Source organism: Ascaphus truei, chromosome 12 (assembly GCF_040206685.1).
Source record: "Ascaphus truei isolate aAscTru1 chromosome 12, aAscTru1.hap1, whole genome shotgun sequence".
In the NCBI taxonomy this organism is placed as follows: Eukaryota; Metazoa; Chordata; class Amphibia; order Anura; family Ascaphidae; genus Ascaphus; species Ascaphus truei.
In genome coordinates, this window is record NC_134494.1 from 52,193,942 (window position 1) to 52,212,281 (window position 18,340).

At 40.8% G+C, this 18,340-nt stretch overlaps 1 protein-coding gene across 4 annotated transcripts in view; it reads left to right on the forward strand.

Moving 5' to 3' along the window:
* PIK3C2A (phosphatidylinositol-4-phosphate 3-kinase catalytic subunit type 2 alpha) overlaps positions 1-18,340 on the forward strand; it is a 90,674-nt gene that overhangs the window by 57,613 nt on the left and 14,721 nt on the right. For all 4 annotated transcript variants that reach the window (XM_075567716.1, XM_075567719.1, XM_075567718.1 and 1 more), the window contains exons 13-22: positions 663-785; positions 4,076-4,243; positions 11,092-11,203; positions 12,292-12,434; positions 13,179-13,367; positions 14,298-14,394; positions 14,545-14,639; positions 15,072-15,252; positions 17,295-17,399; positions 17,899-17,991. In XM_075567716.1, the coding sequence (XP_075423831.1) occupies positions 663-785; positions 4,076-4,243; positions 11,092-11,203; positions 12,292-12,434; positions 13,179-13,367; positions 14,298-14,394; positions 14,545-14,639; positions 15,072-15,252; positions 17,295-17,399; positions 17,899-17,991 (1,306 nt within the window). The remainder of the gene's footprint in view (positions 1-662; positions 786-4,075; positions 4,244-11,091; positions 11,204-12,291; positions 12,435-13,178; positions 13,368-14,297; positions 14,395-14,544; positions 14,640-15,071; positions 15,253-17,294; positions 17,400-17,898; positions 17,992-18,340) is intronic.

Below are 18,340 nucleotides of genomic sequence, written 5' to 3' on the forward strand. Positions count from 1 at the left end.
CTGAACGACTCCAATATTGGTCTGCTAAAGGGTGTCACAACACATTGAATTACACGTTTAAAGCTGCAGTTCAGTCAATATCCTGCATGTGTGTTTTTTTTTAATAAATCAGTTCTGTAGTAAGAAAAAATACTTTTAGCATTTTCTGTTTTTAAAAAAACAACTTTGAAAGACCAATTTTCTTGTATTCTATTTTAACAGCCATTTGCTAAGGCACTGCCCCTTCATGTCCTGTCACAAGCTCTGGCACACCCCTTTATCAGCCCTGTCCTCCCTCTAGCACTTGTCAGTTCAGGATTGCTCATGAATATTCATGAGCTTCCACTGCCAGTCAAGCAGATTATAAACAAATGCCAGCTTTTAATATGTCACCAAATTTCGACCTATCAATACATGGAAAACGAATTGACCTGCAGCTATACTGTTCTTTAGGTAATTAGAGATTGCACACATGAAACTATTGAAGTAAAAAAATAAATGTAGAAAAAAAAGACTGAACTGCAGCTTTAAGACAAAACATAGATCTTTTTCAGGCCTTACAGCTCCATTCACGTTGGTTTCAGACCATTACGATCCATTGCATAGAAGTACAATTATACTTTCTAGCTTTCTTTTAATATTATACTGTTCTGTTCATGTTTCTCTCCATTTCTCCATTTCAGCTTTGAAAAATACTATTTGGTTTGTTCGCTTATTCACAATGGAAAAGATCTCTTTAAACCGGTCCATTCCAAAAAAGTTGGAACATACAAGAGTTTCTTTTACCTTGTTAAATGGGATGAACTGTAAGTACCTCAAAATAATTCCTCCTCTTTGATTGGTTAACCATTAGAATGGTCTGATGTATTGAAAGAATCCCATTCACTTCTGTTCTGTGTCTGATCTCTGATGGTACCCAGTACATAATGTGCAAATGTTACCTTCTCTGTTTAAAACATTATAATATTGCCAAGACATAATAGTAAGGTGTTTAAGTGATCCCTTTTACACTGCGCCCACTACAGATAGGTCATTTATTAGGTGTGCCATTTGAGAATGCGAGAAAAAATACAATGGTTACGGGTTCAATATTTTTCAGAGTTGAATCAAGTAAGAGTTTATTTCATTACGAGTATACAAGGAAAGGAAGCTCAATGCAGAGCTTTCTCTGCCATACAGTGACAAACACATCATCTTTATACCCTCCTGAGGTATAATACATGCCCCTAGATGGGCTGGTTTACAGAAAATTATAATAATACGCCCCTCCAGGAGGGGTTGACCTTTTATTGATACGGATACCTGATCAATACCAGAAAATACAGGTTTTTACTACATAACTCTTACACCTTATTCCACCTCTGGGGTGAGGTTTCCTGTGACCATAGTGACCATATCATTATCACATTCCTAAATTTAGGGCTGTTATTGGAAAATAAGGAGGAGCAGGAGAAGCAGATTTTTATCTCTTCTGTTCCTAACTTCCAATTATTTTGCAAACACATTTCCCCACACAATTTGGAGTTTTACATAAGAAACTATTCCTTTCTCAGACTGGTTCTGCCTCACGCTCACCCCCCTCCCGTGCACCTGGCATATATACAGATTAGTTGTGGAAGAGTGAAAGACCCTGAGAGGGAATCTGTGATTACAGAATAGCAAAATCACTGAGGTCAAATCCCAATCAAGCTTTCATATCGCATAAAAAACATGATGAAGGACAAACAGAGAATCAAAATGGTTGCACGGATCCTTGTGCACTCCCCTACGTGTGCTTTTATATCACACTTTCACACATTTAACACCTGTCAGTTGTCACACCTGTCATTTTTCTTTGCTTGGAATGTTGACAATAGCTATGTCATTTACAAACAAATATTTATTTATTTATTTATTCAAAGAATTGATCATCATTGGCCGGTTTATGAATTAGTGATTTTTTGTGGAAAGTTTGTGAAGCTTTAAGTAATTTGAGGCTGATTTTGCACATTTCTTGTCAAGTCCGTAGTGTTTCACAGTTCTTGGCATTTTTTTTTCATATTGACACTTAGGCCTCGGGCATGGTGCCTCGGGCCGCGCTGAGCAGCGCTCCTGCTCTGCCTCGCCTGCTCAAAATGGTGCTTTTTTTCTGTCCTGGCAGGCGAGGCAGTGAGCGCGCTCTAAATGCGGAGCGGAGGCGTGTCAGGAGGCGGAGTGGGAGGCGGGGCTAGTCCCTCGCTCCCATTGGATGTGAGCGGTCACGTGACCGCTCCTCCGCTTCCCCGAGCGGCAAATTTTAAACTTGCCTGTCTCGGCAAATTTTCTGAGCATCCGCACGCATGCGGAAGGGGGTACTATAGCCGCGCTGATGACAGATGGAGGGGGTAAGTGCATCTACTCAGCGCGGCTCAGCAAGGCTCATCCCACTATGTCCCAGGCCTTATGGTGGAGTTTTTAGTACATCTTTATAAGAAAATATTACAGTAAAATATATGATGGTTTTATATTATACTAGAGTGGCAGACTGTCGGCAGTAATAAAAATAAAGCTTTTTTTTCTGAACGTTTGAGTAAATATATCATGGTCTTTGTCTCATGCAATATGAAAAGATAACAAATTGGAATTGGTTTTATTGTCCAACTGTAGTAGAACATCCGGTAATACTTTTCCTGCCCTTTTTTCAGAATTTTGTTGTAGCATAAAGCTGTGTGAGAAGTCATTGTACCATTTGCTTTACAAGTGGCACAACATACATTTTGAAAGGAGGATCAAAAAGTCAGAAAAGACCTTTATTAAGCAGAATATGTACCGTACATATTAACTGTCACAGAGCTCAAGTAACAAATTCATTACCCATGAAACTGATGGCAGATACAATGGATATAAACATGGGAAGGATGTTGATCCATGGAGTAATCTGATTTCCAATATTGAAGTCAGGAAGGAATTTATTTTTCCCCATATGAGACATTGGATGATTAGTTTCACTGGGATTTTGTTTGCCTTGTTCTGTACAAAAAAATCCGGAAATACAAATATAGCATAAGTATCTAATTTTAACATGATATACATTTTTTTTTTCTTCCTCACCTATTATGTAGCATAAAAAATACCAGATTTTTGCAGATGAAGATCCTATTCAGTGCTTTTATTTAAATATCTATATCTGTAGAAAATGGCAAATTAGGCTAGAAGGAGCTTTATAGAAACACGAGGCACAAATCTCCCTGTACGGGAAGGCTGTGCTATATATATCCTATCCTTTCAGTAATGTCGTTCTATTATACTCATTCCTCCTCATGCTATCTGAGGAATAAAAGCATGGTTTTGAAATCTATAATATGCTTCTTAATCACGTAATTATTAAGTATGCCAATTATTTTATAAATATCAGTGTTTAAAAGGAGATATGAGGAAGAAAATGTAGGTTTTTTTTTCCCCTCCACGATGAAGAAAGTTACTGTACTTAAACTGTAAAATTATCTTACAATATATTCTGTTTATACAATACTAACTGAAAGTGCCTGCCACCTAGCATTGCTCAGGAATTCTAAGAAACCAACCTCATCTCCCCACCCCCCTTTCTAGTCTTCTCTTCTTACCCTCTTTTCTTCTCTTTTCCCCCTCTCTTCTTCTCCCCCCATCTATCTCCGTCCCTTTACTTTCCCTGTAACACCTTCTGATGTCCCCAATTCTTTCTGTGCCTCTCTCCTTCTCCAGCATTCTTACTTTCTCCTCACTTGCCAACTGACTTCCTCACTTTCTTCGTCTGCTTTCTGTGTCAACTTTATAGCGGTCTGACTCTCGTTATCTGCATTATGATGTCACCAGTATGATGTCACGTGCCAGATACATAGCCTACCAGGTACAACACCCAGTGGCTGACTTGTTTTTCAGAGAAATTGTAATAACTCATAGAATTAAACCTAGAATGTATCCAGTTTCCAAACAGAGACAAAAACCTGCTCCTTCATCTCAGGAACCATCATGTAACATTTGGTTACGATATCTTAAGAGGTGTCCAAATGCACATCAGAGAAACCGCTCACCAACATATATAGTAGATGAAATCCGCGTCTTTTTTTTTTTTTTTTTTAATTTGCTACTTTTTTTTCAGGGTAATTTTTCCCATTCAGATATCACAGCTGCCTCTAGAATCTGTTTTACAACTGAAACTATACGGGATATTGAATCCCAGCAGCGGCGGTTCTCCGGACTCCAACAAACAGAGAAAAGGGCCAGAGATGCTGGGTCAGATTTCTTTACCTCTTTTCAATTTTAAACGGTAAGTCTTCATAACTGATCATCAATACGTAGTAACCGTGTTCTTTGCAACCCAAGCTGAGCTCGCGTGCAATGTTTAAGAATATTGGAATACAGAGGGTGTGTAAAGTTAGCCCATACACAGGGTTTATTTAATATCTTGCATTTAATTAGAGGCCCAAAGTAAAACAGCAGACACTGCTGATTGCCTTATTGTTGTCATTTCTTTACTATAATGAGGGGGGTTTTCTTGCCCTTCCCAAAGCTGTTTTTATTTTAAAAATCGTTCATGAGATATAGGTGTTTGAAATATGAACTGCCCGGGGAGGTGAAAAGTAATCTGTCCTCAGTGCCTAGTGCGGGCCAAGGTCACCATGCTGACCTCAGAAGCTAGCGCGTTTCTTAACGCTAGTACATATTTAGGTCATTCATAGTGCAGGGCTTCCGATGCTGCATTCGAAGACCCCAATGACTGTTTGAAGTCCTTTCACTCTGCCCACTGGGCGTTACTTGTTTTGTCTGCAAGATTATCCCCTGGATGAGTTAACCCAGTTTGATCGTGGGGATGAGAGTGGCTGCAAGGACAGGGAGCAGAATTGTCCACGTAATAGCTTTATCTAGACCAGGGGTCTGCAACCTTTCAAGGAAGAAGAGCCATTTCATTAAAAATATGTTGCGTTAAACATTGAGCTGCAACACATGCATGAATATTACACCCCCAAAAACACATGCATGAATATTACACCCCCAGAAACACATGCATGAATATTACACCCCCAGAAACACATGCATGAATATTACACCCCCAAAAAGACATGCATGAATATTACACCCCCAAAAACACATGCATGAATATTACACCCCCAGAAACACATGCATGAATATTACACCCCCAGAAACACATGCATGAATATTACACCCCCAGAAACGCATGCATGAATATTACACCCCCAGAAACACATGCATGAATATTACACCCCCAAAAAGACATGCATGAATATTACACCCCCAAAAACACATGCATGAATATTACACCCCCAGAAACACATGCATGAATATTACACCCCCAGAAACACATGCATGAATATTACACCCCCAGAAACGCATGCATGAATATTACACCCCCAGAAACACATGCATGAATATTACACCCCCAGAAACACATGCATGAATATTACACCCCCAAAAACACATGCATGAATATTACACCCCCAAAAACACATGCATGAATATTACACCCCCAAAAACACATGCATGAATATTACACCCCCAAAAACACATGCATGAATATTACACCCCCAAAAACACATGCATGAATATTACACCCCCAAAAACACATGCATATAGGTATATAATGTATAAGCATTACATTAACTCCTGCACTGTCCCACGCCGGGCCCCTCATGCCGGAGCTCATCGTCACAGAGGCGCCAAGTGTGGGATAGTGTAGGAGGCAGGCCAGCAGCTGGGGAAATGCCCGGCAGCAACAAGAGGTCTGACCACCGCCAGCCGGGCCCCCTCGCCCCCCCCCACAACCACCGGCAGCACAATGAGGGAGAGAGGCAGCAACTGGGGAGCGGCAACCTGTGGACGGAGTAGAGCCGCATGTAGGTGCTGAAAGAGCCGCAGGTTGCTGACCCCTGACCTACACCAAAGGAATACGGAGCGCTGGGGAACTCGTCCCACACTTTACTGTTGTGCTGTTGGCTAAATGTTGGTCCTTGCACCACCTGCAGTATGTTTTATGTATTACACAACGCTGTTTTTTATTTCTCAATATGATGCAAAACATCACCTAAAAATGTGTCTGAATTCTGGCTAAATTATTGATAATTATGCCAAATTAAGAAAGCAGAAACTAGCATTGTGACGTATACTAACTTTTTTTTATTTTATTTTTTTGGGGTGGGGGATATTTCAGAATAGCATTTATTTGAATGATTATATACAGTTAGGTCTGGAAATAATTGGACACTGACACAATTTTCATAATTTTGGCTCTGTACGCCACCACAATAGATTTAAAATGAAACAACGAGATGCAATAGAAGTGCAGACTTTCAGCTTTAATTCAAGGGGTTGAACAAAAATATCGTATGAAACGTTTAGGAATTGCAACCATTTTCAGGGGCTCAAATGTAATTGGACGAATTAACACAATCATAAATAAAATGTTCATTATTAATACTTTGTCGAGAATTCTTTGCCGGCAATGACTGCTTGAAGTCTGGAACGCATGGACATCACCAGACGCTGGGTTTCCTCCTTTGTGATGCTTTGTCAGGCCTTTACTGCAGCTGTCTTCAGTTGTTGTTTGTTCCTGGGTCTTTGTGCCTTACGTTTTGTCTTCAGCAAGTGAAATGCATGCTCAATCGGGTTGAGATCAGGTGATTGACTCGGCCATTGCAGAATATTCCACTTCTTTGCCTGAAAAACTCCTGGGTTGCTTTCGCAGTATGTTTTGGGTCATTACAGATGGACAAAGTGAAGCGCCGTCCAATCAACTTCGCTGAATTTGGCTGAATCTGAGCAGACAATATATCCCTATACACTTCAGAATTCATCCGGCTGCTTCTGTCTTCTGTCACATCATCAATAAACACTAGTGACCCAGTGCCATTGTAAGCCATGCATGCCCATGCCATCACACTGCCTCCACCGTGTTTTACAGATTATGTGGTATGCTTCGGATCATGAGCCGTTCCAAGACTTCTCCATACTTTTTTCTTCCCATCATTCTGGTACAGGTTGATCTTAGTTTCATCTGTCCAAAGAATGCTGTTCCAGAAGTGGGCTGGCTTTTTTAGATATTGTTTGGCAAAGTCTAATCTGGCCTTTCTATTCTTGAGGCTTATGAATGGTTTGCACCTTGTGGTGAACCCTCTGTATTTGCTCTCGTGAAGTCTTCTCTTTATGGTAGACTTGGATAATAATATGCCTACCTCCTAGAGAGTATTCTTCACTTGGCTGAATGTTGTGAAGGGGTTTTTCTTTACTATGGAAAGGATCCTACGATCATCCATCACTGTTGTCTTCCGTGACGTCCAGGCCTTTTTGTTTTGCAGGGCTCACCAGTGCGTTCTTTTTTTCTCAGAATGTACCAAACTGTTGATTTGGCCACTCCTAATGTTCCTGCTATCTCTCTGGGTTTTCTTTTTTTTTTTGCAGCCTAAGGATGCCCTGTTTCACTTGCATTGAGAGCTCCTTTGACCGCATGTTGCGGGTACACAGCAACAGCTTCCAAATGCGAATGCAACACCTGGAATCAACTCCAGACCTTTTACCTGCTAAATTGATGATGAAATAACGAAGGAATAGCCTACACCTGTCCATGAAACAGCTTTTGAGTCAATTGCTCAATTACTTTTGGTCCCTTGAAAAAGAGGGGGCTACATATTAAAGAGATTTAATTCCAAAACCCTTCCTCCAATTTGGATGTGAATACCCTCAAATTAAAGCTGATAGAGTGCACTTTAAGCCCATATTCATTATTTAACTGTAACTTGAATTTATTTTGGTACACAGCCGAAATAACTTGTATCAGTGCCCAATTATTTCCGGACCTAACTATGTATTTATTGGATTCACATCCATTTTGACATTCACCTTATGTACATTATCTCCAATCATATGGTATACTATAGCCAATAGAATTTGATATTTTCATACACTTGTATAGTCCCATATTTATATATATATATTTATTTATTTTTTATAAGTTAGACACACCTAATAGAGGTCCATATTTTTCGTGCTCATACCTAGTTCATTTTTTAGACTATAGAGTGTAATACTAGTGCTGATAGTGATACGTATCCTTTTATTTATGTATATGTAAAGCTATACATATTCTTGATCTAGGAAGCCCTGGTTAATGATATTTTTTTGTAGTGCCACATAACTTTTACTTAATGCCTATGTTAACCCTTTCACAACCAACAACTACCTGCAATGCATTGACAAGGGAGAGGGTTAACATTCTTTTGAGGCTTTGTTTGCACATGGACAAATATAACTTTACATCAATGATGGTTAATCAACTCCTGCACAACCCTTAGTGTTCAAATAGTAAAGTATACTAAATCAGCAATGGATGCTTTAAAGAGATTATTAATGCTCAGTGCAGATAATCGCAGGCATCGAACAGAAATGCCACAAAATGCCACTGGCTTTAAGATGTGTGAATAAGGCTTGAATCCCTGGTAGAATACATTTTTCAGTTCATGGCTTTCTTTTTTTATCTTGCCTAAAATTGGGGGTCCCCTGATGTCTGAGAGCCCCCGGGTTCCAGAGCTGTGAACCTTAGGGTGAATTTTATAGCCACCAGGGTCAAAACACGCTCCAGCGGCCAGTATAAAAGCTGGAGATTACGTCACGTGTTTCTATTGGTGACTCCAGACGCCATGTTTGAAGTTGGGCGCCATAGTTGTTTTTTGTGGGTGTCAAAACAATACAAAAACTGAGAGGCTCCAACATTGCTTTTGGGGAAGATGTAACTATGATAGTAAACTCTTTAGCACAGAATTGTGCATAAATGGTCTCCACCTACATCCTAAAAATACAGCATGACACAGTGTTAGCATTGTGTGCATGTTTACATTGCAAAGCCCTCTAACGCACCTTGAAAACTCTTCCATTGCAGGAGGAGTTGAAACAAGGCAGCTGGGATACTGAAATTCTGTAATCCATTTTTCTGGTCACGTTCTACCTATAGCAAGTTCTATATCAATCTTTTCGATATCCTATCACATTCCACCCCTGATCAGGACGAGGACAATATGTCAGTAATATTTGTCTTTACACTTCACCATACAATGGCAGAGAATGGGTTCCATGGCTGAGTTGCATTCATATAGTTGTGAATCCAGTATACAGATAGTAGCAGTCGTTATTACGTACGTTAATGAATGCGTTCTCTCCTTAACAATTTTCAATAGCCCTGCTGCTTAAATTCCACACACCTGCGTTAACGCAATGCTTCACATTTAGGGGTTTGGGGGGTGATAACCTCTGCTACATCTGAATGTTGCCGTAAAATGGGTTCTCAACTCTAGTCCTCGAACCCCTGCGTAAGAGATTGTGTCTTTCCGTTAGTCACACACAACCCACCTGCTCTTTGCTGGTTTTATTCCCATGTTGGCATTCCCCAAATTCATTTTAAACTGGTAAAGTGACGACCAGTTTACCTAGAAGATTTATATTTTTCTAGTTGCTTTTTAAAGTATCAATCCACTGTCCCCTAATATTTTTACCTTCGGGGACCCCCTTATTATTCCAGGGAGATTTACCTTTTTTCTTTTTTTAATGTGCCTGTTTCTGGTTCCGTTTGGGAAATCAATATGGCTACTAAGCCGACGAGGGCCCCATCAGTGCATGCATTGCAACTTCCTATTGGATGTGTCTGGCAGCTATCTTTGACTTGACTTTGTTTTTACCGGCACATAAGGTAAACCTCTCCAGAGCCGGGCGGTCCCCCGAGCCGGGCGGTCCCCCGAGCCGGGCGGTCCCCCGAGCCGGGCGGTCCCCCGAGCCGGGCGGTCCCCCGAGCCGGGCGGTCCCCAGAGCCGGGCGGTCCCCCGAGCCTGTTTCACGTTCTGATTTTCTAATGCAGTGGTTCCCAGCTCTGGTCCTCAGGGAGCCCTAACAGTGTAGGTGTTAAGGTTACCCCTGCTTGAGCACAGGTGGTTCAGTCAAAGTGATTGGGCCCCCAGTACTTATGAGAAGAGAGCCTTAATCCTGCACTGTTAGTGGTCCTTGCGGTCTGGAGTTGTGAATCACTGCTCCTAATGAATGTGTGTATTACAGAAGAACAGCCATTTTAGCAATCAACATTAGCCAAATGCAGCATGAGGACATCAAACAATATTGTGCCGATCGTTAAAAACGGAGACATATTACAAACACCCGGAATAGTAATGCCAACCGAAACATATTAGGGTCAGAAACTGGAAATGGCACAAGGCCAGAATTAGCCGCTAAATACTCCAGTTGCCTTTCTAGTGCAATCAATAAGGCAGGAGACGCCAGTAATGCCACAAACAAGCTTTTTAATGATTTGCAGGTGGGAATTTAGCCTTCAAGTATCTGTACTTTTCAAATGAAGAGAAATTAAATTGTCATACCTACCCTCTCCTTCCTTTCCTCAGATTTTTAAGACCTTCTTTTGTTTAAGCTGCTTTGTAACATAGACTTCTACAAACAAAAATAAAGGGGGTTATGTATCTAAGTGATTTTAGATGAGAATTTGAAACCAAACCTGTGCTTCAATGTATCAACATACTGTGCTTTAATTCAGACCTGTGTGCAATTTGTTAACCGAAGTTGTTACCCAACACATTAAAACCGGACAGGGGTGGCCAACTGTCCTCAAGGGCCACTACCAGGTCAGGTTTTGAGGATATCCCTGCTTCACACAGGTGGCTGCCATTCGAAGACAGGGCCACTAATTGAGCCACCTGTGCTGAAGCAGGGATATCCTGCAAACCTGACCTTTTGGTGGCCCTTGAGGGCTGAAGTTGGCCCTCCTACAGTAGGATGTATGCAGTTAGTCTACATTTTTTCCCTGTTTTGGCAAAACTAAATTGGGTCACCTTGTCAATGAGAGCCACGGGGTTTTAATGCTTAAATGTTTACACTTTTCTTAGAAACATTATACTTTGTTGTTGTTTGTTTTTTAAGTGATAAGTGGTTTTTATTATGCTTCCTTGTGAATGCATCTTTAAGAGTAAAAATGTTTTTTAAAACTTTTTTTTTAATGTTAAAAAAATAAATAAAAGAAAGTGTTCTTGTGGTTTAATGGGTCAGCCAGTAGAATTAAGAAAACACGATAATGATTGCTCTTCTGTTTTCCTTTTGTTTCTGTGGTTTTAGGTTGCTAACTTGTGGAACTAAGCTTTTAAACCTTTGGACTTCATTCCACACCAGCCCTGTTCCTGGTACAGTATATAGAAAACCGACTCAAATGCAAAGAATTGTTTTGCAGGTATGACTTCAAATGCACTTTCTAGTTGGGCTTTGAGTATCTGGAAGCCATTAGTTGGTTGAGAAAATGTTTTCTACTGGGGAGCCATTACTGATGCTATATTCACGTGTTGCTTTAGGGAATATGGCTCACTATCTGTTTTACATTAGTGTATATACACACATTTGTAAATACATACACCTTTTTATATCAGTCGCCTGCAAAGTACTTTTTAGACTGAGTTCCCTGTTTTGGTTCACATGGTATTTTTGCACTGTAGGTGCTTTAGAGCAGAGGTGCTCAACTCCAGTCCTCAAGTGCCCCCACCACCTCTTCTGCCCCCCACCCCCCTCCAACAGGTCAGGTTTTCAGGATATCCCAGCTTCAGCACAGGTGACTCAATCAGTGGAAGACTGAGCCTCTGAGCCACCTGTGCTGAAGCAGGGACTGATTGTGCAACCTGTGCTGGAGCTGGGATATCCTGAAAACCTGACCGGTTGGGGGGCTTAAAGACTGGTGTTGAGCGCCCCTGCCCTAAGCCAACTTCTTAGGCCCAAGAAACCTTATGGGCATTCCCTTGAATTGATTGCAAGCTGTTTCCCAGTGCCGTGAGGAGTCTTATGGTGGGTATAGCACTGCTTAGTAAATATGGGCCTTAATATTTGTATTCTTTTAAGACACTACTAAAGTTATATCTTAACTATAATTTAGTACTTGTTTTATAGTCTTCTGATAACCATAAAACCCTTTTGACAGCAGATTTTTCAACCCTGAGTTTTTACTGCATGAGATACCTCCCTGGCTTTACAAAATCGTGTTTATAGAAACCATGGAATACCGAGCAATAATTTGCACCAACAGCAGCCGTTTAATTATTATTTGTAGTGGTCAATAATTAGTAGAAATACCGTTTCTATCATACTAGGGAAGTGGGAGAATATTGCTGCTGGTCAAAATAATTAAAGGGTGCCTTGCACAGCACTGAGAAGGTTATTCAGGGATTTCTAATCCTGAAGGTTACATTTTTACGTCCCGTTTTCTTCGCACACATTTTGAAAGCGTTCCATGCACCCGTGCCAAGATAACTGACAGCGTCGTCTTTTCTTAAGGTTGACTTCCCTTCACCTACCTTTGACATTGTGTGCAGAGCCCCCCAACCTGCTAACAGCTGTGTACAACACGGCATCGAAACACTGGAGAAAGACACCAAGACACGGCTGCTTTCACTTCTTGCCAAGGATTCTATGTTTGGGTTTGTTTTATTTTTGAGACCTTTGTAATCGACTGTTCCCCATAGAGATGAAGTGGAACACAGTATTGATAATTTCACTGGGAGCAGACTCAATTTTAAACACATGCATTTTAACAAAGGGGGTTGTTTCAAACTGCGCTATGCTCCGCATTGTGTCCATGTGTAGGTCAGAGGTCAGGTAGGTCAGAATAATCCAAGCAGTAGCATACATGTGTTTTTTTGTTGTTTTTTATCAATCTGTTCTGTAGTATTAGGTACTTATCTTTTTTTTTATTTTAAAATTCAACTCAATGCCATTTGTATTAGTTTTATTATACAGAGCATCCTTTGATTCCTACAGCTGGGTTTACCCCACCTCCCCAGCAGTGCAAGATCTTTGTAACACTTTCCAGTTGGTGATCATTTGTTGCCAATATTCCCAACAGGTCAGGTTTTCAGGATATCCCAGCTTCAGCACAGGTGGCTCAATCAAAGGCTCAGTCGAAGACTGGAGCCACCTGTGCTGAAGCAGGGATATCCTGAAAATTTTACTTTGGGGGGGAGGGAGAGGCTTGAGGATCGGAGTTGAGCACCCCTGTCATATTATATCATCTGTATGGTACAGCTGTCAGTGATATACATGTTTTAAACCAAAATATGATGATGGGGGGGGGGGGAATAGATAGATTGGTGAGGTATTGAAGATGTACCCCTTGAGTTCTACTCTCTTTTTATAGTGCTCACATAACCACATAATCTCCACAGGTTATCTAAAGAAGATAAAGAGTTTTTATGGGAGAAGCGTTATTACTGCCATGAGCACAAAAACAGTCTTCCCAAAATATTGGCTAGCGCCCCAAAGTGGGATGTGGCTCATCTGTGTGAAATCTACTCACTAATTCATGATTGGCCGGCTCTGCTGCCAGTGAATGCCCTGGAGCTGCTGGACTCGAGGTGAGATGTGTGTCTGTATGTAGAGGGAGTGGATTTGATTGTGTTTAAACCACATTCTAGAGAGACCTAATTAAAGAGGAGTACCTTTTGGTTTTAAATAAATGACTTTAATACATTCAGAATGGTTCTAAATAGCAATAGGATCTGCTGATTTGCTCTGCTCGTTCTGACAGGTGAGGATACAGATCCAGCCCATACTTTGCAGGCTGCTGATTTGATATGCTCGTTCTGACAGGTGAGGATACAGATCCAGCCCATACTTTGCAGGCTGCTGATTTGCTCTGCTCGTTCTGACAGGTGAGGATACAGATCCAGCCCATACTTTGCAGGCTGCTGATTTGCTCTGCTCGTTCTGACAGGTGAGGATACAGATCCAGCCCATACTTTGCAGGCTGCTGATTTGATATGCTCATTCTGACAGGTGAGGATACAGATCCAGCCCATACTTTGCAGGCTGTTTGCTCTGCTCTTTCTGACAGGTGAGGATACAGATCCAGCCCATACTTTGCAGGCTGCTGATTTGATATGCTCGTTCTGACAGGTGAGGATACAGATCCAGCCCATACTTTGCAGGCTGTTTGCTCTGCTCTTTCTGACAGGTGAGGATACAGATCCAGCCCATACTTTGCAGGCTGCTGATTTGATATGCTCGTTCTGACAGGTGAGGATACAGATCCAGCCCATACTTTTCAGGCTGTTTGCTCTGCTCTTTCACTTTTGAGGCTTCTTGGAGAAATATACTTTAAAGATGTCCGTTACCGTGCTGTGTTTTGAACAGAGGGAAATGTAGTCCAGATTACGGAAGTTTGTGGATTTAATTCCAACCTCGGCTACATAAACTAACTCCATTACTGAGGGCCATTATTATAATATGATTACGCTAAAAATAGCGAGTAAAAATACATTGATATATCATGGTTAACTCCTTAGGTTCTCTGACCAAGAAGTGCGCAAAGTAGCTGTAAAATGGATCGAAGAGGCACTGAGTGATGATGAATTGGCCGATTTTCTCCCACAGTTCGTTCAGGTTAGGTGTAGTCACCTTCATCCCTAAATCTTCCTCTTTGAATGATCTACATGTTTCCTAATTATGTTTTGTTTGTTTTTTGTTTTTATTAAATAAAAAACATAATTTCTATTAAAATCACTCATTTAGTTTTTCTTACTGTGTCTATAGGCTTTGAAATATGAAATCTATTTGGACAACTCCTTAGTAAGATTCCTTTTGGCTCGGGCTTTAGGAAATATTCGGATTGCACATTATTTGTTTTGGTAAGAAAGATTATTGCATACAATTGATTTGTTTTATTCTTATTGCACAAACAGGACTGTGTGCGGTTTGATATAAATTACAGTTAGGATTTTATGTTTCATTGTTTTTAAACCATTTGGTGTTTTGGTCATTTTTCTATATGGATGCTTCCGAAATGAATACAACTTTTACTTTCTGTAAATTATATTCCGTAAATATATTTAATCCGTGCCATCATTATTGCTGTTTCAATGGTTTTTTTCTCCCCTTTATGATGGTCTGCATTTTAACGTAAATGCAGATGAACATTAATTCACACTTACACAAGCATTGTCATTATCTAAAAGTGAATGGAAATAGATTAAAGACTGAATGTTGTGGATAGCATTTTGGGCTAAGAAATTAAAATGTAAAAAAATGATTATGGAAATGTGATCTTTTTGGTATTTCAGGTTATTAAAAGATTCACTCAATGATCCCTACTTTGGTACACGGTATGAACATATTCTTGGCGCCCTCCTTTCAGTCAGTGGGCAAGGACTGAGAGAAGAATTGGAAAAGCAGACCAGACTCGTACAGTTATTGGGCGTTGTAGCAGAAAAAGTCCGTCAGGCCAATGGGTCTGCTAGACAAGTATGCATTTTTCGATAACCTTGTGCAATATCTATGCTTTAAGTGCCATGTATAATGTCGACCCCATAGTAATATAGCACCCTGGGTGATTTATCTTGAGGTGGTCTTAAATCGTTTCTGAAGTCCGCTGCTCCATCTTATTAGTGGTATGACATTAGCCCCAAAACCTTCTGGCAAGTTTGTGTCCGTTGCTCAGTCTTCCGAGCAGAGCTGATGCAATTGAAAACTATTTCCAACATGGTGAAATTACTTGTATCGGAAGCCTGTCTTCGAATTTCTTAGAATATCCTCACCAAATAAGTATAAGCATGTATTTGTCACACCATAGTTATCTCCTGGTTGACAGCTATATGTGCTGGCAAATTGCTTCCAATAGTCATAGGTGGGAATGTGATGTTGCCCTTATGGAGGCTGCTACAAAGTTCAAAATGGCACCAAATGTTCCCATTATTGCTCTGTTTGTATGTATATATACTGGTGTTTTCACGTTTAATTATCACCTGTTGAAAGGTCCAGGTTGGACCTGAATCGTGGTGTATTGTGCTGTTCCACAATAAACCATATATGTTGCGGAGGAAATGGTGAGAAGTGGACTTCTAGCGCTCGTTTTTGGGATGTTCACCATCCAGTGACTTTGAGGTTTAAAATGGGCCAGAAGTTTTATGCATTTTACTGCAAAAAAAAGTTCTTCGTGGTCATTACCACCTCCTGTGAATCAAAGGAAAGGATAGCAAGAGACTAATACTACTGCAGGAGTGGCAAACTGCAGTCCTCGAGGGTGACCAAGAGGTCAGGTTTTAAGGATATCCTGCTTCAGCACAGGTGGCTCAATCAGTGGCTCAGTCATTGAATGCAGGTGTGCTCCTTCAATCATTGACTGAGCCACTGATTGAGCTACCTGTGCTGAAGCAGGGATATCCGTAAAACCCGACCTCTTGGTTGCCCTTGAGGACTGGAGTTGGCCACCACTGTACCAGTGTCAAAGACTCTTGGGGTGTTGGGTGTGGGCTGGACCTCAGGGGTCGGGACAGCTGGGACAAGCAAAGACATAATGGGGTCACAGGCAGAGGTCCAGGGCAGGCGGCAAGATGGAATTGTCTGGTCACGGGCAGAGGTCAGAGGCAGGCAGCGAATAGGAGTTGTTGGGATCACAGGCAGAGGTCGGCAGTGAGGACGCAGGGACAGGACGGGGATAAGGAACAGAACTGGACAAACTAAATACAGGCAAGGACCTTTAATGCTAAACTAGGACTTAAACAAACTACAGGCACAGAGAATATGATGGTGATGGACCAGGGCATGGCAGAAAAGTCACTGGAAACAAAACCATGGCAAAGACTAGAACAGGAAACTATAAAGGCAGGGAGAAGGCAGGACACACACAGAACCAAGAAGAAACCTCAGAGGGAAATCCTAGAGAAGACAGGAGCAGCAGCACACCTAGTGGACAAGCAAGGGAACTGTGAATAGAGAGCAAAGTATAGAGGGATGTCCCCGACAACTAGTGGGTTACCTACAACCTATTGAAAGCACAAAATATCAAGTGACCTGACCAAACAGACTGCACACAATGTATTTTAGAAATGCATTGGTAAATTTAGACAGCAGATAAGAATTTTGTGCGCACAAAACTATTCAGCCAGTTAAATTAACACACAAACGTAATTTGTGTTCTTGAAATTCAGTGTCAATTACTGGATCAGACCTGATTTCAGATAATAAAGGTAGGATACGAAGGGGGGGGGGGTCATTTAAATCTTGCCTAAGAGCACAGAACAAAAAAATCTTTACGTATGCGTAAACACTTGTCTTTCGTGTCTCCTTTAGCAACTCTGCCACAATCTTTAATGGCCCACAGTTAATTTTCTAATCAATTATTGTTGAACGGTTTACCATATGATGCTTTCAGTGAAGATGTATGCATAACAAAATGATAGATATGTTACTAAATTCCTTGGCATCCTGTTGGTCCGTTAGGTTGTCTTTAGTGTCGTACGAAATCCTTCCAAAATATGCCAAACTTCTGAACTTTGTGTCTGTAGATCGTTCTTCAGGAGGGCATGGAGCGTGTGCAGTTCTTTTTCACAAAAAACAAATGTCGCCTGCCTCTAAACCCTAGCTTGGTCGCCAAGGAACTGAATGTCAAGGTAGGTTATAGTAGAAGGTTTTGTCGGCTTCTCGTAAAAACTCTATCTTCAAGTGCACATCAGGAAATTAAATACCGGTATTTGTAAGCGGTCTGACTCCGGAATATTAGAATGCATGCGGGTAACTTTCCTAATTTCTGAAGAGATTAAATAAACATATTGTCTGAAATCTATCTAGGTGCTTTACTTGAACTATACTGCCTGCCCAAAGTTACAGAATTGAATGAAGGTTTAGGGACACAGACCAATGCAAAATGTGTAGTCTAGTAAAACATAGCAAATGACTATTTTTAAAGAAGGAATTGTGTTTGCTCAAGCCTGTGTTTCTAAAGCGTGGGTAGGATGCACCATTAAAGTCTTCAAGGTATCTATGTTGGTTATTTAACCCCAAGATGGAAACACAGTGCGTTATGTAACTATGCATTATTTTGATTCCTAACAATGCATAGATTCATAAATATGTATGGATTACAGTATTACATGCATCTGTTTCCTGCAGGTGTGCTCATTCTTCAGTTCCAATGCAGTACCACTGAAAGTCACCATGGTCAATGCAGATCCTTCAGGGGAGGAAATTAACTCCATGTTTAAGGTAGTGTCAGACAATGGTATTACTTTGCTTTTGCACACATCTCTGTAAGGGCCTTAAATGACCAAACTATAGATCCAGTATTCCCGATAAATATTGTGTGCATACAAAGATTTTACAACCGTATTTATTATGGGAATTGTTCAGTGTTACGGATTCTTTCTATCGCTAAAGGGACAGGTCTTTGGGAGATGCAAACATACCAAAGGTCATTTACAATAGTATGACAAATGTAATCGTATCAAAACTATGTAGGTGAGTTACATTTTTGCCTTTACTCTGCATTTTGCTCCCCTGCGATTTTTAAAACTCAGTGTGTATGTTATGGTAAAGTTAATGCTATTCACGTTGT